The sequence below is a fragment of the Haliaeetus albicilla genome, chromosome 5, assembly GCF_947461875.1.
Source record: "Haliaeetus albicilla chromosome 5, bHalAlb1.1, whole genome shotgun sequence".
In the NCBI taxonomy this organism is placed as follows: Eukaryota; Metazoa; Chordata; class Aves; order Accipitriformes; family Accipitridae; genus Haliaeetus; species Haliaeetus albicilla.
In genome coordinates, this window is record NC_091487.1 from 30,783,642 (window position 1) to 30,811,192 (window position 27,551).

A 27,551-nucleotide genomic window follows, 5' to 3' on the forward strand; every position below is an offset into this window, starting at 1 on the left:
GGGATTTTTTAATTTTTTTTTTGTGATCTATAATAATTAATGTAAGAGCAGTTTCTAGTTGCTGTTTTTAATTACTGTGTTTTTTTAAAAGGCTCAATTTCTGTCCCTTTCACACACTATCTGTGCATCTTGGAATACATTTGACAGTGCTAACCTTTTGCATTTAGATTTGAGTTAAGCATTTTGGGAAAAATGACATACTTGCTAATTAGTCAGAGAGGCAGGCAAAGCAACAGATGCCTGCAGGGGAGAGAGGCTGATGGGGACAGGATTTTGGGGGGGGTAGGGGAGAGGAAGTCAGCTTTCTCAGAATGGATTCAAGATTCAGGAAGGATGAAATATCTGGTTGCAGCTACCAGCTCCAACTATACAAATGGTTCTGCTTGTGCTCATGAGGTGCTGATAACTGTTTTGTCCTGCTTTTTGGAACTTCCATGTGTTGAAAAATTATAAGCAACTTTAGTGCAAATGGGTAATTGTGTGATCATCTAACAACAAAACTGAATGCAAAGAACTGGATATGTGGAGTTAAGCCCCACTTAATGCTGGTATTCCCCAATTCATGAGGACTTGACTTTGCAGTCTTAATGCTCTGGAGGTAAATTCTTATGTAATATTTGCAAAAAGACCGTGTACGTTCTTTAAGATCAGTTCTGCAGTGTTTTTCAACACAACTTACTTATCAGATAAGCCAGACCTTTCTCATCATGCGTGGTTCAGCACTGGAAATGTTCTCTCACTGCAGGGGCTGTTTTAATAACCTAAAATAGTCTGACTTGGAATGCCTAATGTTGTTGTTTATGTATAATGTACAATCTTGTCTGAAATATTATGTACAAAAATATGCTAAAGTTTTAACTACCACTGTAAATTATCATAATGTAACCTACAGTAAATTCCTCATGCTTTGCTTTTTGAGTGCAAACTCCTGAAATAGGGGAGTATGTTCTGCAGCTTTTGGTTATTTATCAGACTTATGGATGTTTTAAATTACATCTGCTTGTCAAGTCCAAGTACTCCTGCGTGGTTATGTAATACATTCCACAGCATTAATTTTCAGGAAATAGGAGAAAATATGCCTGTGCTTGTAACTGCCTTTTTCCCTCTACTTTAATTGTAAATGTAACTACCTTACTGGATTAGCAGTTGTATGGCATTATGTCTTCTGTGAAGGTAAAGGTCTCTGTTTTTCTGCTTCTAGGTTGCTCTATGTGCTTAGTTTGCTTATCTTAGGTAGTGCTTTTTTTGTTTCCCTTGTAGCAAGAGTGTTCTCCAATTAACGATTTGAAGACTGAAGAAAAATGTTAGATGGATGTTGCTATTTCAGTATAAATATCTTGCTCCCAAAGTTGCTTGTGGAAAGTAATTAACTGAAAATTTTGAAATTTTTTCCTTTTAATTTAAAGGAAGCTTCTGTGCTGTTCTAAAAGAGTTAGTGTCTGACTTGACTGTCCCAGATAGCCAGATCGATGCCTCGACATTCTTGCTTCCATCCCTTTGTCATGAGAATGATCTCCTTTTACTCGGTCCCTTACTGCAGGAGACTGACCACCGATTTATCGAAGAGCAGGTACTTTTTGATCTAGTATAATGGTGGTATTATATTTGCATACAGTTCTAGTTATTTGTGTCAGTGCTGGTTTTGACTTGGTCAGAAATATGGTTATCACTTTTTTCCTTCTTACAGCTCCTTTTAGGTAACAGCATAGCTGGCGGCAGCCTGGAATATGACCCTTACTCAATTTATGAGAAAGTTGCAAAAGGTGATTCAGTACCTAAACCGCTACCTCCTGTATTGTCTGTTATCAGTGCAGCAACTCGTCTTTTTGGAGTTATGTTTTCTCATGTAGCAGAATCTCACAGGTAAAGTAGTAATTGTAACTGTTGGGGAACTTTGGAGATGCTGAAAGATGATCACAGTGTTTGAGATTAAACACAGAAGAAAACAATTCTGAAAAAATAATGCATTGTATAAGTGGATTCTGTAAACCATCTGACTAATATAATTCAGACTAATAAATTATTAGACTTTCTGTTTAAAGTTACTCACGATGAAAAGGCACATCCAGTAAGAGGTTACTGTCATTATAATAAATTCTGTTGACCAAGAAAAATTATGTTTTGTTTCAACAGTCAGATCAAAATAGAAGTTATTTTAAGAGATATTACACAATTATTATAGCACTTAATGCCTTAAAACCAAAGAGGGACAAAAGGGGTAGGAAGCTGCAGTAAAATTTAACCATTATCCTGCCTCATTCTTTATAAAAAATGGATGGGAAGCAACAAGAGTGTGTTTGTGTGTGTGTATGTATCTTCCTACTGCACACATGGCATTTTGGTTTGTTTCACATTTATAAGCACACCAATTGCTGAGGCATGAAATTGCTCAAGATTTTTGCATGCTGTTGCTTATTCTGTGTGCTGCTGGTAATTTTCTTGAATGCAGCATTTAGAGCAAATCAATTATTTTTAAATTAAACAGCCTTATATTTTCAAAGCCAACGATAGTTAGAGCTCAGATCACAATCATTATAGGTGGCGATGGTTTTGTAATTTCCTGTGAGGGATGAGTGCTTAGTATATGACTCCTGAGTCTTGATGTCTTCACTGTTTAGAATGCTCAGGATTTAGTGTAATGCTGAGGCAGCTGTTTGGATATGAGCATACCTGCCAATAAAATTGCCACTTGCCTTATAATATGTTCTTCTGGCTTGCATTTACTTCCTTATTCTGTCTTCACCTACAGCTTTTTTTGTGTGGGGTTTTTTTTTTCTATTTGTCTGGGCTTTTTGCCCCTACTGTCACCAGGTTGCTGGTTTGCTTTCTTCACCTGTTTCTCAAGACCTGAACTAATTGCTGCAGATAACTGCATTTTCCTTTTCTTTTTCTTTTCCTTCCTCCTTTCTCAATTGTAAGTCAAAATGCATCATTCCCATACACAGTTCCTTTTAATAACATTTGTCTGATGTTACTTAGAGATAAGTGATTATCTGTGAATACATACATTATAAGGAAACAAAGGCAAAAAGTTCGTTATTACCTATTCTAATATGGAATACAAAATTTTTTTGTAGTAGACAGGGATGCCAGTTGAAGGAAAATGCTCAAGAGTTAAGGTAATAGGTTTGTTGCACCTCTGTTTCTAAAATATGTAGGCTTTGTTTTGTGTTTTAAAATAAAATAAAAAAGCTTGATTTGTTTCCATAATTTTTAATTCTGTGGTTTCTTCTCTGGTTTTGTTTAAGGCTCCAGGTGTTAGAACATCTGTTGAATTCCATAAAGCAAACAAAAGGATCACGGCAACAAATAGTACAGCTAAATGTTGTGTCAGCCTTTTCTACTTCCTTAAAGGTAAATCTCCTTTGTTTCTCTCTTTTGTTTCTCTCTCTCTCTGTTACCAAAACATGGCATCTGTTGGCTCAAATGTGTCTACACAGAAGTTCTTGTTTTGATTAACAGTCAAGCTGAAGATCACTCCTGTTTTCTGTGACAATATATTGTTTTGTGATGTCACACTTTTCTTAAGTGCTGAAGAGTCACAGTTTAATTTTTCCCTTTTTTTAATATTAAAGGGTTAGGGAAACCCATTCTAGTACACTGTACTATACTATCTTCTATACTAGTGTCATTCAAATAGGAGAGAGATGGAAAAATCTGTTTGTATCATTTCTGTCTTTATCACTGTCTCTTTCATATTTCTTACTGTATAAATAAAAAAGTAACTATTGGTGAAATAAAGTAATCTCATAACTATCTGCCATTTGTTGCTTTTCCCTAATGCTTTTTTTGTATTTTACTCTGTTCATGTGCAGTTTTCATTCTTCCCTTCTTAGGCTTTCTTCAAACTAAGGCAAAATGTTTTCAGAATAGGCAAGACCTTTCATTTTACAATATTTGTAAATTTGGGGCATATTTAATATGCAATCCAGATAACTGCTGTAGCTTTTGCTTACACTCTTTTTTTGACCTGGGATTTTTTTTGTATCATTGTTTTGTTTTCACTGGGTTTCTTTTTTGTATTATTTCCTGAATTTTATACTAGTGTGTTGGTTTATTGGGTTCTACTGCAATCTATCCAGTATTTCTTAAAATCAGAATGTTGATATGATAATGTTGTGCTATGATGTACACCTACGTGGAGTTAGGCTTCTAACTCTCAAAACAGCGAATAAAAATAGAGAAATTCCTCAGATAAAAGGTGAAGAAAATCAAATTCCTTCTGGCAGTCTTGTAATTTTTGCATGACTGACAGAAAAGCACATTCTGATTACTATACTGTCTTGCTGTTTAATATATTTAATATCTGTTTTTAGCACTTGGCTAACTGCAAGGGAAGTTTAGGTCCAGAAGAAGTTAGAAGGTCTGCCCTGGCAGTAGTAATGGGTGCCTTGGAAAGCAATAACCCACTCCTAAGATGTGCTGCTGCAGAGTGTTTGGCCAGATTGGCACAGGTGGTTTCTGACAGTGCCTTCACTGCTGGATTAGCACAAGTCAGTTTTGACAAGTAAGTTCAAAAAAAGTGTGGTAAATTACTGGTTACGTTTATAAAAATGTTTGAGAAACCTACCTGGCCCCTATTATGATGATAATTTTGGAAAACTGGTTTCCTTCATGAATTTGATGTCACTTCAGAAATTAATAGGAAAAAGCACTGCCTGACTTCTGCATGTATTTCTTAGTTTTGCTGATCTTTAAGAAGATTGTGTAAGTAAGCATGTAGACTTTCAAATAAATTAAATTGGCTGCTGTTGTAGCCACATCATTTAAGTATACCTAAAATATTTTTGGTACTTCCTTCAGATAAGAGATGACAAGTGAACTTAGAATTTTGGCAATGTAACAGTGTCTAATAAAATATTTTCCTGATTATATACTAGAAATTCCATTTGTAGATGTGTTTATTACATAGTATCAGTCTTGATGATTACACTAACAGCTTTCTTATAATTCATAGGCTAAAATCTGCTAGGGATGTGGTATCAAGAACAGGTCATTCTTTGGCTCTGGGATGTCTGTATAGATACTTAGGAGGAATAGGTTCTACTCAGCACCTGAATGCATGTGTTGGAATCCTTTATACTTTATCTCAGGACAGCACTTCTCCTGATGTGCAGGTACTTGTAACGTAACATTTTTAGATAAGTGACAAATTAACTGATTTATAATCTGGAGTATAAATTTTTTCTTGTAAGAATAACATTTCACAACCTCTTAGGCATACCTCACAGGTGATGGCTGGAGCAGCAAAGGCAATGAAAACCATAGCCCCTGCTCAAAATCGACCTTCCAAGCAAGAACTATGATGAGATACGGGAAGTTCTTATTTAATCGTCATGAGGCTAAAATATGCTGGCTTCAAAAACAATATCTGATGTTTTAGGAATGGATTAATTTCACATTCACCTGTATCTTGACCTTGACTAGATAGTACCCACGTTTTTTTGTTCACGGCAGTTTTTTTCTCTGCTACGATCTTTACCTCACAGCATTTTTTGTTGAAGGGTTATGTAGTAAATAATGGATTTGTAGCCTGAATGCTGTAGAAATTGGTCAATATACTTCCTTGAATAAGGCAAGGTGTTTTGAAGACTAATTCAAATTATTTCTCTGTGGCTAAAACTGTTATCTATCAGAACAGCTTTAAAAGACATTGAGTGTATTCCATATAATTGTCTAAATCTTAGTCAAAGAATTTTTTTAAGCTTTATCTACAATATATTCACACAGAGATTAACTGTATGTTGACATGAAACAGATGTGGCTATTGGTGCAAAGTAACTGAGACTAAAACAGCATGTTGTTTCAGCAACTGTTGTAGTATTTTTTCATAATTCTCTTGTTCTTGCACATGAAACTATAAGAAATTTTACAAAAAGTAGAATGTATTTAAGGAATATTTACTATTAATTTTTTTTAATTAACAATAACAAATTTAAAATGGTTCTTTCATTGCAGAATGTATAGTTCCTTGTAAAATATTTAAAATGGCTTATTAAGCATCAGGTTCTTAAAGTTTCTTTCTATAACTTCTCTATTTGTCCCTTTGGAAACTAAAAGTGCAACTTTTATTACACTTAATTACTGAATTTCACTTGAACTATAGAATTTTAAAAAGATCTTATGTTTATTCTATCATATAGACACTACATGACTGCTTCTCTTATTTTACAGGCATGGGCATTACACTCTCTGGCACTGATAGTAGATTTAGCTGGCCCCTTGTACCATGTGCATGTGGAACCTACCTTATCTCTTGTTCTCATGTTGTTGTTGACTGTGCCTCCTGCTTACACTGAAGTTCACCAAAGCCTTGGTCGCTGTTTAAATGCACTTATTACCACGCTGGGCCCTGAGTTGCAAGGTATGCAACACACAATAGCATCAGCTTTGTTTGGTTTAGCAACAACATTGCTAAACTTTGAACATGTAATTCAAATTTTATCAAAAAATAATTGCATGCTAAGTTTTTTGCTTGTTCTAAGACAATATTTCACAGGCCGTGAGTTTATGCAATCAAGATGACATGACTGCTAATTTTCCAAAAATAGTCTCTTTTTGACATATTTCCCTGTGTTTGGAGAACACAAACTGGTTCCCTTGGGTTGAAAATCCTTACATCTGGCATGAAAATGGAAAGTATTCGTATTTCAAGAGTTAGGAGCCAGTCTATTTCTTGGTTATGATACAGACATTTAAAATTTGCATCTAAATCAACTTTTAGATAGCTGGACACTGAAATTTCCAGAGAGCAATGTGACTGTTACTCATTGATATTGGAGTATAACACAGATATAGAAAGTATCCTTCAAGAGGATGAAAGTCACAGGTGGTTTGGAAAAAAGGCAGGTTATCATGTTTTTGAAAAAAAGAGTTGATGTTTTAAAAACAAAACCCCTTTTTTCTTCCAAATATAGGCAGCAGCACGACAGTTTCAGCCTTAAGAACTTCCTGCCTTCTTGGCTGTGCAGTGATGCAGGATAATCCTGACTGCCTTGTTCAGGCTCAAGCCATCTCTTGCCTTCAGCAGCTTCACATGTTTGCTCCTCGACATGTCAACTTGTCTAGCCTTGTAAGCTGCCTATGTGTGAGTATACGTTTACTAGTCTATATCCTTGTATTTTAAAACATTTTGTTCAGAAACACTTAAAAAATGCAGATGCTTCTTTAACCAGAGAAACTGATCATTGTGTAGTGGTGAGGTATTTCATATCCTCCTACAGGTAAGTATTGTCTCTTTTTTCAGTTTTTTCCCCAGTTTCTGCTTCCCCTTTACAAGATGAGCACATTCTGTAGAAAACTTGGCCTTCTGAACTGCTTGCAAGTGCATTCTGCTGCTCTTATTAAGGCCAGTTGTCTGGCAGGATATACCATCCATTACAACTTGGTGCTGGATTTTTACCAGCTATTTTATGTTGGCCAGTTTTTTTCCTCTGCTGTTTTTTATGTCTCAGGTGAAGGATTGATTTAAAAAAAATTGTGTGTACTAATTACCGAGAATTGTTTTGTTTGGGTTTGTTTTTTAATGATGGTGAAAAACTGTAGATTTCTCTATTTTGTAATTTCTGTAGCACTAATGCTTCAGTGTACTGATTTCTTGGCAGTCAATATAAAAATTTCTGACACATAAGTAATAGTCAAACTAAGTCTTTTTGAATAGCTGCTGTTCTGAAGCACTTAGTTCTATAAAAAAAGCAAAAATAATCTTCTGGTAGTTATTAGCCTTGGTGGGTTTTCAGGGGCTAGCTAGGGGGGTGGTGTGTGTTTTGTTTTGTTTTGTTTTTTTTAAATAAGACCATCTAGTCTCCCTGTAAATCAGTGAGCAACAAAAAATCAGAGACAATAATAAAGTATGGTGGGTTTTTTTTAATCTCTCTTGTTTATCTTAACACAGTTCTTATTCACATCTTCCCCTGGGTAGCACTTGTATATCGTTAGTAACCATATATTGATTTTGTATAAAGTTTAGATTCCTTCTATTTATCTTTATTCAGTTTGACTAGAAACATGATTGTGGGAGCCAGGAAAAATTGAAGGAGAAGCTCTTTCAGCCTCACATTAGGTTAGGCATAGATATACTAGTTGCAGAAGAACTGGAACTCATCTGAAGTGTTCTTTCTTTTAACATATACCAGCTATGATTTTCTCTTCTCTGGGTAAAACACAGTTTTTCTTACATTGACAAAATCACAACAAATCATATAAGTCACTCTTGTGCTCAGAGGATGTATTAGCATTTGGGATCATATGTAAGTCCATGTACAGTCTGCTTCCATGTACAGTATGATCTCTCTAACTAATAGCAAGTACCTACTAATAAAGAGGATGTCGTGATAAAGTTGTCTATATGATATTACTGATTTTTATTGGTTTTACAAATAGACTCAAAGTACTTCATACAGTACTTTAAGAAGAAGCATGGTTCGTGGCTCGAGTGTGTGTGTTCGTGCATTTGTATACATGTGTGTGTTCACCTCTATCCCAGAAACAATTGTGAGCTTCACGGGGGAGGAGTCCACCAAAGTCAGTGGTCTTACATGGATGAACTTTTCTCATTCTCATTAACTTGTTACAGAAATATGGCCAATATTGCTGATACTGACAATTCAGTAAACGTTAATAGTCTCTCAAGAGTGTCATAAACAAAGAAAGTTTGAGTGTGTGCTTTGCAAGTCTGTGAGATCATTGCACAAGCAGACTTCTGCATTTGCAAAACTCACCATCCATCCATGTAGTTTCCACCCACTAAATCACCATCTCACTAGGAAAGCAGAATAAACTATTGAACTGGACCTGAAATCTGCTCTTGACTGTTGTTGGCTTGCAAGGTGACCCTCAGCAAGTCATTCTACATGAGTTTAAATTTCTGCAAGTAGAGAACAAGGTGTGACTGTCCTCCTTTGCAATGCTTTTTGAAGTCTTAAGGGGAAGTGGAGTATAAAAGCTTGGCACTAGATACTGTGGATATTCACCACTGCATTCTTTATTTAAGGCAGAAAAACAGAAGAGGCAAAGAATCTGTGGTCAGATAAGTGATCTTTTCCCCTTCTGTCCATAGAAACATGAATTCTCACTCACAAAATCTTGAAAACAAATGTGCAAAGAATTTTTTTTTTTAATTTTATTTTTAGTTACATTTGAACTAGCTCCTCTCTCCACCCTTTTTTCCTAAGGTTTCTGGAAAATTTCTGTGTCTTCAAACTTGCCTTTTTAAAATTCTGAAAGGACATCCTCTTCCCCCCTCTTCTTCCCCCCTCTTCTTCCCCCCTCTTCTTCCCCCCTCTTCTTCCCCTTCCCCCCTCTTCTTCCCCTTCCCCCCTCTTCTTCCCCTTCCCCCCTCTTCTTCCCCTTCCCCCCTCTTCTTCCCCTTCCCCCCCTTGTCTTTTCTTTTCTTGTCTCTTTTTTCTTTTTTTCCTTTATAAACGTAGCATTAGGCATGCCAACACAACAGCTGCAAGCTACCTCCTCCACCTGTCTTCCCACCCTCTAGAGCATGAGATGGTTCAGGTGCCCAAAGTATTTAGACCATCCAGTTTGTGACTGTGCTAGCACTAACAAAACATGACTCAGGCAATGGATACACAGCTTCACTGGCTTGCTTTTTTTTGCCTTTTTTTTTTTAAACTCTGTACATGTATCTGTCATTATCTAGCTTCCCTTCTTCAGCTTCTGAAAGTATTCCTTGTTTGTCAATAGGATCTTTTTTTCATGGGGCTTTGCATCTAACAGTAATGCTTATCCTGTCAGTTAAATTCTTGGCTCCAGTGGAATCGAAATCATATGCTTTTAATCATGTCTAACATTAGCTCTAAAGCTAACCTAGGTGAGCACAGACTTCTAAAGAGCTTATGTGTGTAAGCTTAGGATGTAAACACCAGTTTTCAGCTGCAAGACATTAAAGGTATTTTGAAACACGATAAGTATACAATGTCAATAACTATGCTATGCTGTTGTCTTGGTACTGTTTAAATCTAATTTTAGGGGCAGCTGGCTTCCAATTTAAGTGAGTTCAATATTAAATATAATGTAAATGAACTAAGCAAATTAGGGTTTTGGTATGTTTGAGATAAGAATCTGAATTTTAATATATGCTGAATTTACGTGTAACAGTCTCCATGTGTGGTTGGTATCACTGTGATATCTATATTTTGGTTTTGTCATGACTGGTTTGTCATTTGTTTTTGTGCAGGAAATCTTGTTGGATAATTCTGTGTTGGTAGGTCCCTGTGCCTTGTTAATCCTAAACTTTTGCAGTTTGCAGTGGTGTTTTTTATTTATCTTTTATCTTTTCCTTTTAACCATTTTAATGTAATTTCTTTTAGCATGTCAAGTGACATTTGATTGTCATCCTAACCAGACCCTTCCTAACTTTCTGCAGATGGCAGACATACATTTCATTTATGTGCTTAGTGAGGCATAATTTTGTTTTTAACGTGTTAAGCACAGAAGGGGAACTGTTTGTCCATTTAAGTTTGTATGTGATGCTTGCATTTTGTGTCTGTTATTTAGTTCTGTCCCCTGCTTAGAATGTGAGAGAATGAGAGAGATGAAAAATGTACATCTTGCATTATTCAGTAGCCTGAATTGGATCCTCTGTTTTCTTTCCCTATTAAAAATGAGCACGGAATTTATGCATGTCCAACTTGAAGTAGAACATGTAGTCTGCTTGCATAAATGTTGCATTAAAAGCCTCACTTGTTGTTTTTAAGTTTCAGTTAAAGTATCTTGCAGACATACTTATTGAATCAGATTTCTTTTCTTTTAGAAGAATTATGCAGAGAGTGTATCTTTGTGTGTATTAAATATGTAATTCTGAGTAGATTCATGTGCATGCACAGAAATTCAGAAGACGAAGCTTAGTTTTGTTAATGTAGCAAAGCTGAAATTCTGTACCACTTACTCTTTTTTGTCCTTAAATTGTTCTTTTTAACTGTATGTTAACTAATATATATTAGTCATTTTGACTAACATATATTGACCTGTTGCTGACGAATGAGGAGCATGACCTTACCACAAGGTTTCTGCAGCAGACACTCAGCTCTGTCTATTTTAAGGATGGTGACAGCTAAACGTACACAATTGCTTAGTTGTAGAGAATGACTTTTTTGATAATAACCTAAACTTAATTTAAAAGAAGCTGCATAAATATTTGTGCAGCCATCTTGCCTGGCCACACAGCTTGTTCACTGTATCTTTGGAATCCCCTTCAGAATGTTCTTAAAATTGAAAGCAAGCAAATAAAAATCAGAAAGCTCCACTCTAACAAAAAAACCTTGAGGCTATACTTGGGTTTTTAAAGTATTTTTCCTTGTTCCTGTAATAATTAATCAGTTATCATGTATTTTTCAGTACAAAAAGCAAACACTGGCCTGGTGGTGTTAAAATATGGTGATGCTCTAAACTTTTTTGCTAGAAACTGCTCAGGAGAGCTGACTTGTCTCAGTGTGATACATTCACCAGTAACTCTCACCCTTCCTCTCACCTTCTCTAAAATGTAATTTAATGTAAACTGAGTATATAGTATTTTTTGCGATGAAATTGCAGCAGTGTTCTCTTTGCTCTTTCTTATAAACTTATTTTCATGCATGGAGTTCAGATTTACTAAAGCCTGATTGACTGTCTTACCCTTGGTTACACTGGCATTTCTCTAGTTACGTGTGAGGATGATTTGAGTAATTTTCTCTTGCACTGAGTTTTCAAGCCCATACCCTGTAGTCAAAGCATAAAGTTAATTGTTCATTGAGACCGCAATTCAGCTGTCATTGAAGTTAATGGGGGTCTTTCTACTCATATTGGTGGTAGTTGGATCCAGTTCCAAACCAGTCTTATAAGTTACCTTTGGAGAGAAAATGTTAAAAGTACTAATATGTTAAAATTGATTACAGGAGTTGCAAAAGCTTTGGGGGGGGCGGTTGGGGAAGCTGAGCAAAAAAAGCATCAATTACATGCTTACTGACTTAACAGATTTGTCATAACTGCTATTGTTCAGAAAATACTGGCCTTACTGAGGTATTGCTATAAAGGTTTGTTAGCCATCTAACTGTTTCTTCTTGCATGTTTCAGGTGAATCTCTGTAGCTCATACTTATTATTGAGGCGTGCAGTGGTAGCTTGCTTACGTCAACTTGTGCAAAGAGAAGCTGCCGAGGTATCAGAATATGCTGTTGCGTTAGTTAAAGAGAGCAGAGAAGATTTTACTCCAGGTAAGGTATTGAAATTTTGAGATCAAAGAGCTTGTGACACACTGATAGTGAATTTTAAACACTGATAGTGAATTTTAAACACACTCTGCTATGGGTATGAAAACTTTGCTACATTCTTGAAATCTTTAACTCAAAATAGTTTTTCTGCTTCAGTTCTCTATATAGTACCAAATTATAGAAGCATCCAAACCATTTCTTAGTGATAAAATGAAGATTCTATTGCTTTTCATATGCTGTAGATAGTAAGGGTCACTAAATGAGAAAATGCAAGTGGAGTTCCAGAGAAACCTAAGCCTATCTAGCCAGTAGCTGTTGTAGTAACTGCTTCATAGTCCTGCATTTTACATGCATATTCATAATTCTATTTTCCTGCATAAATCTCTTCTTAAATTAAAAATCTGTCATTGAGGGAAGGTGTGTAAAACCTGTTGAAGAAAGTTTCTGTTGACCTCTTTGGAGAACTGGTTAAGTAATGATCAGCTAGGGTCCCTAGAATTTTTAACATCCTAAGGTTTTGGGTTTTTGCTAAAAGGCCTGAGAATGATCACTAGTTCATCCTCATGTGCCTTCCTGTGAGGGAATGGTGGTAATAAATGATTTCACTTTGGATTTCATTTCAAGCTCATTTGGAAATTTTCAGAAAAGATAGGCTATAGCCATTTTGTAAAACTCCTGATTTTTAAAATTGGTAATATTGAACAAATAAAAATTGGTCATGTTCATTTAAAAAATTATTTCCATGTGTCTCGTTTTGAGCTATGTTGGAGAATAATTTTAACTTCCCTTTCAAGTTAAAACATTGTTTTAGAATTACCTTATGACTCAGTGTAAAAAATCAGATGGCCAAAGATAATTTTTTTCAGGAGCTCAGATGCTATGGTGATGGTAATGCCATGAAATTCAGAGTAGGATTCTTTTTTTTCCCTGAGCTAACTTTCTTTCTGTTGTTAGTATGTTTCTGTAAAAGTTCAAAGTTTGTTTCGTACTGAGATGATTTAGATATGGTATTAAAGCAATTAATACTATTATTTCAAAAGTATTTCAGAGCTAGATACTTGTTCACAAGATACCCTGTGTGCAACCTTCAGTGGGGTTTCTGTCGTCATTACTGCAGTTTTGTGATGTGACAGCATTCAGCTCACAGACTTTGTTCTTAGCAGATGTTAACATCAGAGAAATAGGCCTGGAGGGGGCATTGCTGGGCTTGCTGGACAAAGAATTGGATCAAAGATTGTGCCAAGATATCAAAGAGACTCTGACTCATATGCTTACTTCAATGGCAGTTGAAAAGCTCTCTTTTTGGCTGAAGCTTTGTAAAGATGTTCTTGCTGCCTCAGCTGGTAAGTCCTAATACACTGTAGTTGAGAACACAATGAAAATAAGGCCTGCAGTAGTACAGTATGTCACTAAGGGAAAGTATTCTTGTTTCTTGAATGTTCGACGTTTTTGAAGTGTATCATCATCCTTCATATTGAAACATTGGACCCTTTAACTTAGTTCTTTCAGAAAGAATATGACTTTCTCCCTTCTGATTGCCTTATACCTATTGAACAAGTTTTGGTAAACATTTTAGTATGTCTTGCCTGTTCATATTCTGGTTGATTTATAGTCCTAATGTTAACTTATTTCCATATCAGAAATGGAAATACAGAATGAATATATTTGAGTTTGTGGGTCCTGTGCAATTACCTATATGAAAAATATTCAGACCCTCTCTTCTATTAATAATAGGAATGATGCAGACCTAGTATATGATAATGAAACTCCTGAGCAGATATAATTAATTACTGTGCTGAATACTGGGGGGGGGAATTCTCTTCTTTTACCTGCAGTGAAGGAGGAAAACTTCTTGGATTTAGATGTTTTGATTTCGAAACGTACTAGCTTCTAATGTGTTATGCTTATTTTAAAATGTTTTTTTTTTCTTTCACTTCTTTCACTGCTATTCTTTATTTACGTTTGTGGTATTGATCTTGTCTTCCATCAAGTAATACCAACCAAATGCAGACAGTTTTGTTACATTTTATTTTTAATTCTAGCATTTACTTTAAGACACCAAGGTTGAAGGGAGTCACAGTGAGTTGGAGGTTAGAGATGACTTTGAAGAGATTTCCTTATGAGGCCTCCTGTAGTTTTCAGTTACAGTAAGAAAGAATATTACATTTCTTCTTTTTCCCCCCTTGTGTCCTAAATACAGATTTCAATACAGTAGCTTCAGTAGATACCACTCAAGAAGAGGAAACTGCCAAAGTGGATGATGGATCTGTATTAACGTCTGACGGTGATGAGAGGTTCTATCCTTTCAGTAACCCACGATGGTCTACCAGAGTTTTTGCTGCAGAGTGTGTTTGTAAAATTATAAGCCAGTGCGAAAATGCAGGCAGTGCACATTTTGACATAACTTTGGCTCAGGAAAGAAAACAACGTGATTCAAGAGGTATGTGTTACACACTGAAAGAATTTCACAGAATGCAAAGTATGCTTAAAATAAATGTTAGCTGTTTGCATCTCAGTGAAATTCATCATAAATTTGTTGATTGTAATAGTTGAAACCTTTAATTACTCTGATTAGAAGCCTATATTTATTAAGGTGTAGAGCAATTTTTATTTGTCAAAATATTGGCATGTCACCGCAGCATTTACACTCACTTTCCTGGTTATAGTACCATGGCATAGGCATAGCAAGCCATTGTTTCTGCGTAAGCACTGGCAATCAGAATTGATCGGTGGCACCAGCCTACAACGTCACAGGTTGGTATCTGGGAGCATGACTAAAAAACTCTACTTTTTTTCTTTCCATAATTTGCATAATCACCAGTAGAAACACAGTACCAATTTTTAGTACCTCTCTATGTTTATCTGGAGGTGTTTTCCTCAAAACTCTTTTTTAGAAAATCTGCCTTATACATAAAGATATTTATGCTTTATTCTAAGTACTTTTTTTTCCACATTCAAATGGAAAGAAGCCTAGATCAGCTAACATAAGATGTCCAGGTATAAGATCATTGTATGTGTAAGCTGCCTTAAGTGAATCCTTGATATGTGGTTAGGTAAAATGTAACATATACATTTTGAAAATGTTGGGAGCGGTCTTATAAAATGTATTATGTCTAAATCTAAATTTAATAAAACAATTTTCTTTTTTAATTTCTGTTTTCTCTTCAGATGACTTTTTGGTATTGCATTTAGCTGACTTGATCCGTATGGCTTTTATGGCTGCCACAGATCACAGTGATCAACTTCGTCTTTCTGGGCTTCAAACATTGCTAATTGTTGTTCGGAAGTTTGCAGCTGTTCCAGAACCAGAGTTTCCAGGTCATGTAATTCTGGAGCAGTATCAAGCCAATGTAAGCACCTTGCTAATAACTTAGAAAAGTTTATAGTTACAGTTAATCACCAAAAGAAATTTGCTTTTTGTAGTGCATATGAGTCGCATCCCAAAGTTGGAGCAACTCAGGTTCATGGATTTCCTTTGTCAGCATTAAGGTGAAATGACACCAGGGGAGTTCAAACAATAACCAACATTTATTCAACCTAGCTAACCTTGTCCAAGTACAAGTGAACTTATCAGTTTGAATCTTGGATCATGTCATTAAGCCGCTGTTTGAAAAGAGAAGGGACGTGTAGAAAAAGAAGCAGAAAAAGGAACATGAAACTGTGTCAGAAGGAGAGCCTTCCCATTGAGTCACGAGGTTCAGAGCAGACCCCCTTGCTTTTTGGACTCCTCGAAGAGGAGCCTAGGGGCAGCTGGATCCACTCCTAGTCTCAGACTTGGTCAACGGTTTATGTTTAAAAGGATGAGGTGTAGGGACTGTGGAAAAGAGAGAAGAAAAAGAGGGAAAGACAGACAAAGAAAGAAAGAAAGAGAGAAAAAAAGGGTTTCATCAGTCCTGGGTCCAGCGTTGGCCCAGCCAGTGTAGAGATCCAGTTCCGGAGGGCGCGCACTGAGAACTCATTCTTCCTTCTTTTATAGTGTGTTAGTCGGTGGTCTCGACATGCGCAGTTCACATTCCTGGGGTTCTCTGGAATCAGTCAGTGAGCTTGGAGGGGGTGTCACTGGGGAGTTGCCTCTCTTTCCCTGCTGGCATGACCGCTTAAGATAGAAGCACAGTCCCATCCTCTGTAGGGCCCCCTCCTCCAGGCACATATGCTGCGCTCCTTCTCCTGGTCACTTAAGATAAGGAATTGCAGCTTTGGAGAAGCGTGGTCCCACCCTCTGTGGGGCCCTCTCCTCCAGCCACATTGTCCTGTTCACACAACTCCAGCGTTTTTACAGAGGCCGTCTTCTCCACTGAAGTTCTTTAACGAATGTTTGATACATTGACTGTAATTTGTCAGATTGTCACAGTATGCTAGAGTTGGGTTTCAGTTAGTTTGTTGCTGGAACTATTATTAATTTATTTGGACTTAACTTCCTTAGAAAGCATCTTTTCAGTTGGCATATAATGTTTTAGCCCCAAAGTTTTTCAAGTTTCACCATTTTTCCCTCTTCCCTATTTGAATACAGCAAAAAGAAAATAGAACATTGGGAGATTTTTTGGAAAGCGTTGGTTTCAGAGTGTGGCATTATTGCAAGAAACATTAGGAACAACTATCATTTAAAACTCTGCTTAGAAGTAAGTAGCCTTTGCACACCAGAGATCACACTAGGTGATCTTGGTCAATAAATAAGTTAGAGGAGGTAAAAGCGTGGATGGTACTCACAAGGTCTATTTCAGTTAAGTCTTGGTTGAGACTTAGAGAAAAGATGTCCTGATCATTTTGCATTCCAGACTGCACTCGCGTTACCTATAACAGGCAGCTGTGTAAAGCCTCATCTGGCTCCCATTCTTCAATTTCTATCAGGCATTGAATAAGTCAGATCACTTTCTTCCATAGAAATGGAGAGATCATGATACTGAAGACATCCCAACCCACATTGCTTTTGCAATTAGAATTCTATTCTACTGGCACTTCTTTGTGGGAAAGAAGAGTTGCCTTGATCTAGTCTGAAACTACCAAGGAAAAAAGAATACACCATCTGTCCTTGCTGTCCAAAACCATCAAGCAGGTCACAAGTAGAGCTAATAATTCTCCTTTTAACCTTCACTAGCCACAAAGTGTTTCTGCTAATATTATGCATAGATCTTCTCACCAACGGTTTCATAGAAGTTGAAGAGATGCGAAGCAGTTAAATATCTAGTCTTTTTCTTGTCAATTTTTTTACATAACAATAACCAGAAATAGATGGATATAGATTTTCCAGACTTAAGTAATGGTTTCCTGAAATCTTCTTCAGAAGTTCCTTAAATGAAGTCTGAGCTTTAGGAGGTCTTAAGAAACTGTCATTAATTGTCATTAAAATCAACTTATTTTCACAAACTTGTATTTGTAAGTACTTGTACTAAACTTTGTATTTTCATCCCAAAGAGCATCAGACTTAAGTCTGAGTTTTCAGATATCAGCTAAAGCAGCAATGGAAATTTTCATTAGCCTTTAGTGAAATGGTTTTCAACAGTGAGAGTAGGTAAAATCTCTGCAACCTGGTAAGTATATGTTTGTGTGTTCTTTATTAGGTGAATTGAGTTTATGCTGTCCCCTTCTTTCACTTTGCAAAGTTCACCAACTTCAGTTGTTTGTTTCCTTAAATCTGTATTCTTTCTGAGTAAGGAAATGTCACTCATTTGGTGTCTGGCAAGTCTTCATGGTTTGGAACATTGTTTTTTCTTTTGAGGGCCACTCACCAATTTAAGAGTTCAGAAAGGAAGAGGTTTCTGTTTCAGTTTTAGACTGTGCAAAAAATAGAATCAACTTTGAAGACCCCCTCTCAGAGAGAACCATGTCTTCAGTGTAAGCAAAACAAAACAATAAAAGTATGACTGCAGCTGTCCCCCTGCTCTTTAACCTCACTGAAATGGTCTGTGGAAAAATGAAAAGGAAACTATGCTTTATAAAGGAAAACTGCAACAAAGCCTGCTTATGAAAAGTAATTATTTAGTTAATTGTTCACTATGTATTAAATGTTGTATAACTTCTCTTTAGGTTGGAGCAGCACTTAGGCCTGCCTTTGCTCCTGAAACTCCTCCTGATGTCACAGCAAAAGCATGTCAGGCAAGTGTTGAAAGTCAGAAGTCTTAGGTAATAGACCCTCTGAAATTTTCTTTTTGCTTGATACGTCACACAAGAAAAAGGAAATAAATCATCTAGCTTCAAATCCCCAACACACACAAAATAATGTCACCCATGTTAGCTCTATATTGTAACAACTCAAAGATTTTATGTACTTTCAGATCTTTTGATAAACTTTGTAGCTGTTGATGCTTTGGCTGTTATTTATGACATCCCTCTAATGTTTCTGGCTTTCATTACTTATGTATACTAAACTGTAATGTCATTTAACATTGATTATTATCCAAGAGTAACTGTATCTCAGTAGAAGTTAAATCTGGTTTTCATAATTTTATAGATGGAAAAAAGAGTATCCAGTGGTGTTTTGCTCTTGTTTCTCATTATTTCTCTTTCACAACACTAGGTATGCAGTGCCTGGATAGCAAGTGGTGTAGTAAGTGATCTTAATGACCTTCGAAGGGTTCACCAGTTGCTTGTATCCTCTTTGGTCAAAGTGCAGGCTGGGAAAGAAGCACAAAGTCAACAATATAATGAAAGCACCTCAACTATGGAGATACTGGCTGTGCTTAAGGCTTGGGCAGAGGTTAGTGTAACAGCTCTGTAATGATAGTCTGGATATCTGGTAGGTGAGTTAGAACCTTTCAGACAGAATTTCTGGAATTTCTTACGTGCTTCATTAAGTAGAAATTGCTGGTCCTTAAGAAATATGAATTTCTTAACATGTTCTAATATTTCAATACTTGTTTTAAATTTGCATGGTATAACTGGCTATCGTGATGGTCCACTGAACATACCATCTTAAATAGGTGTCATTTTTCTCATTGTCTGTTGGCATTTAATTTCTTACAGGTAGCTCTTGTAAGTTAACAATGTCAGTTCAGTCCTGCATTGGCTAACTGCCTTAAAGTCAGCTCATGTGAACAACTGTTTTAGTATATGTAAATGCAAGGTTAGATATTTAAAAATAAAAAATGTGAACAATGTATGTAATCTCTAGAAGAGGTGTCTTAGAAAGCACTGATAATGACCTTGGATGCTGGCGGCTGATAACCAGCTAAATATGAGCATGTTATGTAGTTAATATGATATTTCTGTGTATAACCAGGGAGCTATTTTGAAGGAGAAAGCAGGCAACAGGTAGCTTATATGTGAACATTTGTAGAAAAACATACCAACCTCTGGTGTCCATACTTGATAAAGGATTGGCAAAAAGGAAAGCAATTGGATAAAAGCTAGCAAGTGGAAATAAAAATCTTGAAAACATGCTTACAATGAGAGATTGAAGTATATCAGTCTATTTCATCTATTCAGGAAAAGATAAAGTGCTGTGATCAATTTAAAATTATTATATGGAGAAAAGGTTTTTAATGGCATATAACAGTAACCTATCACTGGTCAGAAGCTGAGACAAAATTCAGACTAGATGTGAGGCTCAACTGTAAGAAGTGAAGATCTGTAGATTGTTCCAGTCTATAATTAAGATCACTAGAATTCTTCAAAGCAAACTCTGTGTAACTTTCTACTGGATCTCAGATATGAGAAACTATGACAAAGTAAACTGGGGATAAGCTTTTGTGACCTGTAATTTACAAATGTTTCACTTAAGCCCTGGGGGGTTCCATCTCACTTAGGATCTTACCTATTTCTTGTTTCCAGCATTTGAAGGAATTCCCCCATTCTGTTGCGGGGAGGAGTGAGAGAGGGGCTTGGTGGTTGCTTAGTTGCTGGCCTGGGTCAACCCACTACAACTAGCAAACTTGAAAAAGATACGGAAATCATAATTGCAGAAGATGGATACTCACAAAAGCTAACTTTAGATTAGTTGAACTGGTCTCCTATGTTTCCTCTATAGCTGAAGAGAAGAGCTTCCCTCCAGGGGCGTTCAGGAGAGACTAAAGAGGGCTGCTGGTCTGAAACATTCTCAAGTCTATCTTTTTTGATAATGTCGTGGTTTAACCCCAGCCAGCACCTAAGCACCACACAGCTGCTCACTCACTTTCCCCCCGCCCAGTGGGATGGGGGAGAGATTCAGGGGAAAAAAAAAAGTAAAACTCATGGCTTGAGATAAGAACAGTTTAATAGAACAGAGAAGAAGAAACTAATAATGATAATAATAACAATAACAAAATGACAATAATTATAATAAAAAGATTGGAATATGCAAGTGATGCACAATGCAATTGCTCACCACCCACCGATCGATGCCCAGTTAGTCCCTGAGTGGCCATTGCCCCTGCCCCCCCCCCATAGTTTTTAGTATATAAACTTCCCCCAGTTCCTATACTAGACGTGATGTCCCATGGTATGGAAAACCCCGTTGGCCAGTTTGGGTCAGCTGCCCTGGCTGTGTCCCTTCCCAACTTGTGCCTCTCCAGCCTTCTTGCTGGCTGGGCATGAGAAGCTGAAAAATCCTTGACTCAGTATAAACACTACTTAGCAACAACTGAAAACTTCAGTGTGTTTTCAACATTGTTCTCATACTGAACCCAAAGCATAGCACTAGGAAGACAATTAACTCTAGCCCAGCTGAAACCAGGACAGATAACTAGAGAGGCATCTAGGGAAATTAACCTTCTCACATTGAAGTTAACCTACTGATGGTAACACCCAAAGTTTACAAATGGTGCAAGACTGTACTCTTCATTCTTTACTGCTAACACAGAGCAATATATAGTTTTGAGAAGTTGGTTGCAAGTGCAATATGTCATTTCAGTTAAAAGAAGATTTAGGAATGATTTGACTGTGGTTTCAGCATCATGATTGTAAGTATATTATTTAGTAATAAGTTCTTCAGTCTTGTAGCTCTAACTGTAACAGGGTTTGATGATTGGAAGCTGAAGCTGGAGAAGTAATATATTAATTTTTAAGAGCAGGGAAGTTAACTGCAGCTATGTTTAGGACTTTTAGTAGGTTTCGCTTTATTTGGACTCTTGCATCAAAATTAGCTGGGGGAGTGGATTCAGAAGGTTTAGAAAATAAGTGCTTGTTCACCTGTGCCTATCGGACTTGAAGCAGGAATAGATTTTAGGAAACCTCATGCCCATTCAACAGGCAGTCATGCTAATGATCACAGTAGTTTTCCAAGTGTTTATATTGTAAATCTCTCTCCAAATATATAAACAGGTTTACATAGTTGCTGTTGAAAAGCAGAAAAATCAGAGTGATGCACACAATCACTGCTTAAAAGTTGCAAACTCTGCAGAAGAAAGCTACAAAGGTGTAACATCTTCAGCCAGTGGACTTCTGGACTTAGTACAGGCAGATCTTGGAATACTAAGCAAGCTCTGGCTTTCTGCACTTCAGGATTTTGCTCTCTTAACTTTGCCTTCAGAATATGCATTGCAACTACCTGCTGAAGGTAAGAAGGCAAATCAGTTGTATTTTCATAGGTCACTTGTAAGTGCACAACATTAATATCCCAGCTGACTTGTGTTAAGATCACAGTAAAATTAAATTGTATAGAGAATATGCATAGTTATATACCTATCTAAAGATAAAGACTGCTTTTGAGAACAGAGGTTTAACTGATGTGAAAAGTAGTTTGTTTGGTATTCTTGTTTGTTGAATAATTTTATGGTTGAAAGAAAAAAGGTAATTATATTGGATTCTATCCAAATAAATCTAAATGAAGTGCCCTCATTAGCCTGAATTTTAATACTGAATATTTTTTAAAAAAGCCATACATAAAATATGATAAATGTAATTTCAATAAAAATAAGAATCCTGTTTTATAAGAATGAGAAAATATGGTAGTTGAAAGTAAATTACATCCTTAAAACTGTAACTTCTCTTCTTGTAGGTGGTACATTTTATACAGCAGAGACAATTGAAAATGCCAGACCTCATTACTACAACTCCTGGGCACTGATACTTTATGCTACAGCATTATGGCTTACTAGCACAGGTTTCATTGTTGTTGATCCAGATGAAGGAGTTACTAATCTCTCTAGACCTGTCACCCCAACTACAATGTGTCAAGATTCTTCTACCAGGCCCTTGGTGAAATCTCCTGAGGATGTGAATACTGACAGATTTCATCTTATCTTGGGTTAGTGAGTGCATAATCTGTCTAGATGCTGTACACCAGAATGTAATTTTTAATAGATAAAACTGTTAGCAAACAAATATTTAATTACTCACATTTAACTGCATTGTTGAATATTGCATCTCTTAGAAAAATATAGTCAGAAGAATTTTAAGTCCTGGTGAGAAACTCTAGAGCGTTTTCCCAAATGTAGTAGAAAAAACACTCAGTGTGAGCTAAACAAGTCCTAAACAAGTGCTTACTGCTCTGCTTATAAACATACACGTTCAAGGGTGGATTTTATTGTGGTTGTACTGCCACAATTACAGAGTGTACGGTTTAGGTCACTGAAGTACAGTTTTACATCACAGAATAGTGTGCAGGTTGGAAGGGACTTGTGGAGGCCATCTTGTCCACCATCCCCTTCTCAAGCAGGGCCACCTAAAGCCAGTTGCCCAGGGCCGTGTCCAGGCGGCTTTTAAATATCTCCATGGATGGAGACTCCACAACCTCTGTGGGCAACCTGTGCCAGTGCTTGGTCACCCTCACAGTAAAAAAAGTGTTTCCTTAAGTCCACATGAACCTCTGTTTAAGCCTCCGCTCCTACAGAGGCTAATCAGACAGTTGAATTCAGTCCCAGTTCTCTAAATTTACACAGTTAGGCATTTCTGGTTATATTTTTTTCCTTTGGTCTGTCTTTTGTATCCTTCTTTTGTAATCCTTTTTTGGAATGGGTTTGTATGACCCAGATGCATATGGCTTCTTTTGAATCCCAGTCCTCCTGCACAGACCCAGTTTCCTTTTGAACTCCATTGCTCCATCATTTAAAGTGGGACCTCTGATACAAAAGCTGCTCTTTTCCCCTGCTTCCTATACCACTGGATTAGTGCTTCAAATTTCATGTACTTTACCATGGACATCTGGTTTGTTTATTCTGCTTCTGAACATATTCCACTTGTTCATTTTCAATTCCTACAGAGAAGCTGAAATAACTTTACAACATGGACACTTTCTGTTGCACAGCTGTTCTTTAGTGTACATTGATCAGTTTCCCAAGTCATCACACATTTTGGAATTACAGTTGTACAGCTGGGATGAGAATATGGATCACAGTTTATATGAAGTTTATCTCCAATGTCATAAAATGTTATCTGAAGGGTCCTGAAAGCTCAGAAAAAAGTGACTGTTTTTATCTGCTCTAGGATTTGCAAGCTTCAGCTTCATGTAATTTACTTATTGCTGGCGATCCAGTTGTGGTAGCTGCGATATTTAGCATTTTTGTAGAATGGAAAGGTAAAGCTTCAGCCTCTGAGTTTATGAACTATTATTACTTTCTCCATTATCTCCTTCTATTACATAAATCAGTGTGATTAGGCAAATATTCTGCTATATATTCATTATGAATCGTCTGCCTATTCATTGGACCTAGAGTTCAGTGTTTTACTCAGAAATTGCTCTATTTTTTTATTTAGTTATGTTAATAGCCAGTTATAATCATGTCTTATACTGTCCAGAAGCTGAAGTTCTTTCATTGTTTTGAGGGAAATAGAGTTCTTGCCCCAAGATATTAACAATAGGAGATTAATTCACTTAATGTAAAATGCAAATGCTATTTCTATGTCTGCGCAACCTACTGTTAGGTTACTTCATAATTGACAAAATTACTTCTTAAAATTTCAAGCACGTATGCGTTTTTTCTTCTGATGCTTACAGGAATTACTGTGGAATTTCTCTGCTCTCCTCGATCAGATGCAGCAATGGAGAACATTATTGCCTGCTTACGTGCCCTACAAGCACTCTTTGATGTTCCATGGCCAAGGTCTAAAATAGGTGGTGATCAGGTAATGTTTTAATGATCAAAAGCCCCCCAGAATTAAGGCATAATTTTAGTTTGAACAGTATCTCTACTCCCTTGTATATCCAGGAATCTTCAACACATAAGTAATAGGTGAATTATATGCTTTACCAAAATCCAAAGCTGTAGAGGGAGTAGAGAAAAAGAGCACAACGTGGAACCTGTAAGAAGACAGTGAGGGGCAGAGAACTTGATGACTTTTGGTCAGGAAGGAGTAACTAGATGAGTGGGATGAGAGCCGGGTAAAGACAGAATTCCAGAAAAAAGAGTTCTCTTAATCTGTCAAGGGATAGTTCATTTAATTCTGTTGTAAATATTGAAGATGATAAAAGGAAACTGGACAAAAGCAGTGGTATTAAAAACAACAAAAAGCAAAACCAAAAAAACCACCACACACCAGTGATACTAAAAAGCATTAGTAACTTCAAAATTCCTTTTTTTTTTCTTTAAATTAAGCTTTATACCATCCTGTGTGCCATACAATTGTCTTAACACAGGCAAAAGTGATACAACCTGTGGACACACCCAAGTTCTGCTGACTCTTGATGCTCTCTACAAGGAAATGCGTATACTTTAGGAGGGATACAATGTAGTATCCCCACCTTCAAGACTTAAAAAGCCATAAGATAAAGATTACTTGGGGGTTTTTTTAGTAGGTTTAAGTGCCTTATCTCTAAATTACTGTGATATTGTTGGGAGAATTGAGCAGGACTGCTGCTACTTGGGAGCTAGGAGCTAAATGTTGAACAAAATGCCAACTCCTATGATTGTATCAATTATACTGTGTTCCTTAGTGAGATTAGTAAGAGTAATACTATTGGCTTTAACAAGTTTCTAAAATTCTTGCATTAAAATGGGGATATATTAAGCACTTTTCTTATTGTAGGAGTTGGGTGTAGAGCTGCTGAATGTTTTGCATCGACTGATACTGACCAGAGAATCACCTGATATTCAGCTTGCTGCCCTTGAAGTGGTTCGGCTGATTCTTTTTGCAGCTCAGGAACATGTGAAGGAAAAGCGGAGAAGTGCAGAAGGTACAGTAATGTATGAGATACTGAATACAAATTATCAGGGTTAAAGCCATTCTTTCTTGGAAAACTGGATTCTTGAACGTGATATTCCAAGGTGCATCTTAATTGAAGTGTTTCACAGGTGGTGACTAACCCTGGTTAAGTCAGTCCAGGTGCCTGACATAAGAAATCAGGGTGGTATGATAGATAGCACGTGGGTTTGGTGGTGACTAGAGGGCATGAAGTGAGGAGGAAAACTGGAGAAACTCCAGTTGGGATAGTCTTGTGTGGTGTCAGGGAGGGAGGAGTCTTAGTAAAAAGCTGGAATCAGCTGCAGTAGAGCGATGGAGAGACTCGGCACACACAGCTGTTAAAAGCTAGACTCCACTAGTTTCTCTGATTGTAACTTCCTAAAGTTCATTTTCTAAAAGAAAAAAACTGAGAGAAGAATCAAAACACTTATATCAGGTGACATCATATTGGCATGGTGCCTCAGCATGTTGTATGTCTAAATCTATTGTGCACGCTTTTGCCTTTTGACAATCAGTGCATAGTTTGCTTATTCAGAAGGACGGATGTTTGCCAGTAGAACTTTGAATACATATGCATGCACATATATATATGTATCAAGATTACCACTTGGTGATGGAACAGTTTGAAGAAGTAAACTTTTTGGAAACAAGGTACAGCCTGCAGATTTCTGCCATGTTTCTTCTTTTTGTTTTAGTTGATGATGGTGCTGCAGAAAAGGAAACGTTACCAGAATTTGGAGAAGGCAAAGACACAGGAGGACTGGTGCCTGGGAAATCATTAGTCTTTGCAACACTGGAGTTGTGTGTTTGTATTCTTGTCAGACAGCTTCCCCAGCTCAACCCTAAATTAACTTGTAGCCCTGCAGTTCAATCTGGAAAACATCTGTTATTGTCAGAAGATGGAAGCAGACTGGTAGCAGTAGCATTAGTTATTCTCTCTGATGTTCCTGCAATCTGCTCTCCTGAAGGTATGCTGTTTCATCCCAAGAAAAGATTAATGAAAGAATATTGGGCTCCTCTGAGCCCCCTTGTTATTACCTAATTTTCTCAGCTGGATAAATCTGGCAGCAAGTTTTGTTGATTTGCTTGTGAAAATTTCCTGTTGTAATTATTTTTTTGACTGTCAGATTACAAAACAAGTTACAAAACTGAAGCAATTAAAGGACTAGTTTTTCTTTTCCTCCCACATGTAGCAGTGCAATTAATAGATTCACTTTGTACAGGGAACTATACAATAGCTACGTGATTATGTTCTACTTGAATTGTCTATTCTGGAATTTGTAATGCAGACATAAATTAAATTTAAAAGGGAAATGTATCATGTTAACTTTCACTAAAAGCCATCATTTGAACATTAGGAAACCACTGTAAGGAGTGTTACAGTTGATTTCTCAGATTAGTTGACTTTTACCCATGATTAATTTTGGATTCAATCTAAACTTTAAGATGGTTCCCCCCTGCTAGCCCCCAATATCATATTCATATGATCTTTCAGTACTATTACAGCCACACCTATAAACCATGTCTGCCCTAATCCTCTGTTCCCACCTTAGGTATCCATGTTACACCTTATGCAATTTTTTGCATTTACCAGCCCTGGAAATTTCTTCTTTTTTCATAATTTGTTCTTTGTTACAAGATTCTTCTTTGGGGGTGGCATATTCCAAATATAGTAGGCAGTTCTTGCTGTCATTGTAGGGTAATGATACGATTTCTGTTTTCCATCTGCAGCTCATTATTTATCAGTTCAAAGCAAAAGGAAACAAATATAGCATCACTTAGATCTGAGGGCAACTATCTTGTATGAAAAATAATCTGTGATTTTTCTTTTCTCCCTGTAGTTCTTTTTGTCTTTAGCTGTTCAGGTTATTCTACAAACTAACAGCTTGCAGGATCAGACCAGATGAGATGTTTACACTAGAAAACTTAAGCATTTAAGTCAGGTGGCTAAAATGGAGGCACTTAAGCTTGCTTTTACAGTCAGTTGAATAAGGAAGCATCTCCAAAAGTCAACTGATATAATCAAAGAGAAGAGAATTCCTATGTGGAATTGCATCATTTTCCCCCTTTAATAGGTAACTGAAGTTATAGTCCTGTGAATACCATGTGTCTTACTTCAGGCACCTGTCATGGTATGTATGCATAATAAAATTTTGAACAAAATGATGCTCATGAATTGCATTTCCTACTGAATTTCAACAGTGAATTTTCAGAGACTTGGCCGTTTAAAAATAGAAAGTAGATGTCCTCAGGTTCAGAAAATACTTATGCATATGTCAGAGACCCTCATTATTCAACAGGTCTGTCATGAACATCAGTA

General features: G+C 36.8%; 1 protein-coding gene across 10 annotated transcripts in view; it reads left to right on the plus strand.

Moving 5' to 3' along the window:
- HEATR5A (HEAT repeat containing 5A) overlaps window positions 1–27,551 on the plus strand; it is a 69,550-nt gene that overhangs the window by 36,086 nt on the left and 5,913 nt on the right. For 7 of the 10 annotated variants that reach the window (XM_069784025.1, XM_069784026.1, XM_069784023.1 and 4 more), the window contains 19 exons: window positions 1,407–1,570; window positions 1,688–1,863; window positions 3,249–3,354; window positions 4,317–4,507; window positions 4,958–5,117; window positions 6,175–6,364; window positions 6,918–7,087; window positions 10,190–10,216; window positions 12,064–12,202; window positions 13,360–13,542; window positions 14,400–14,639; window positions 15,368–15,549; window positions 18,224–18,292; window positions 18,714–18,893; window positions 21,434–21,668; window positions 22,110–22,358; window positions 24,048–24,175; window positions 25,076–25,223; window positions 25,927–26,199. In XM_069784025.1, the coding sequence (XP_069640126.1) occupies window positions 1,407–1,570; window positions 1,688–1,863; window positions 3,249–3,354; window positions 4,317–4,507; window positions 4,958–5,117; window positions 6,175–6,364; window positions 6,918–7,087; window positions 10,190–10,216; window positions 12,064–12,202; window positions 13,360–13,542; window positions 14,400–14,639; window positions 15,368–15,549; window positions 18,224–18,292; window positions 18,714–18,893; window positions 21,434–21,668; window positions 22,110–22,358; window positions 24,048–24,175; window positions 25,076–25,223; window positions 25,927–26,199 (3,210 nt within the window). The remainder of the gene's footprint in view (window positions 1–1,406; window positions 1,571–1,687; window positions 1,864–3,248; window positions 3,355–4,316; window positions 4,508–4,957; window positions 5,118–6,174; window positions 6,365–6,917; window positions 7,088–10,189; window positions 10,217–12,063; window positions 12,203–13,359; window positions 13,543–14,399; window positions 14,640–15,367; window positions 15,550–18,223; window positions 18,293–18,713; window positions 18,894–21,433; window positions 21,669–22,109; window positions 22,359–24,047; window positions 24,176–25,075; window positions 25,224–25,926; window positions 26,200–27,551) is intronic. The other 3 variants (XM_069784028.1, XM_069784030.1, XM_069784031.1) reach the window with 3 other exon arrangements.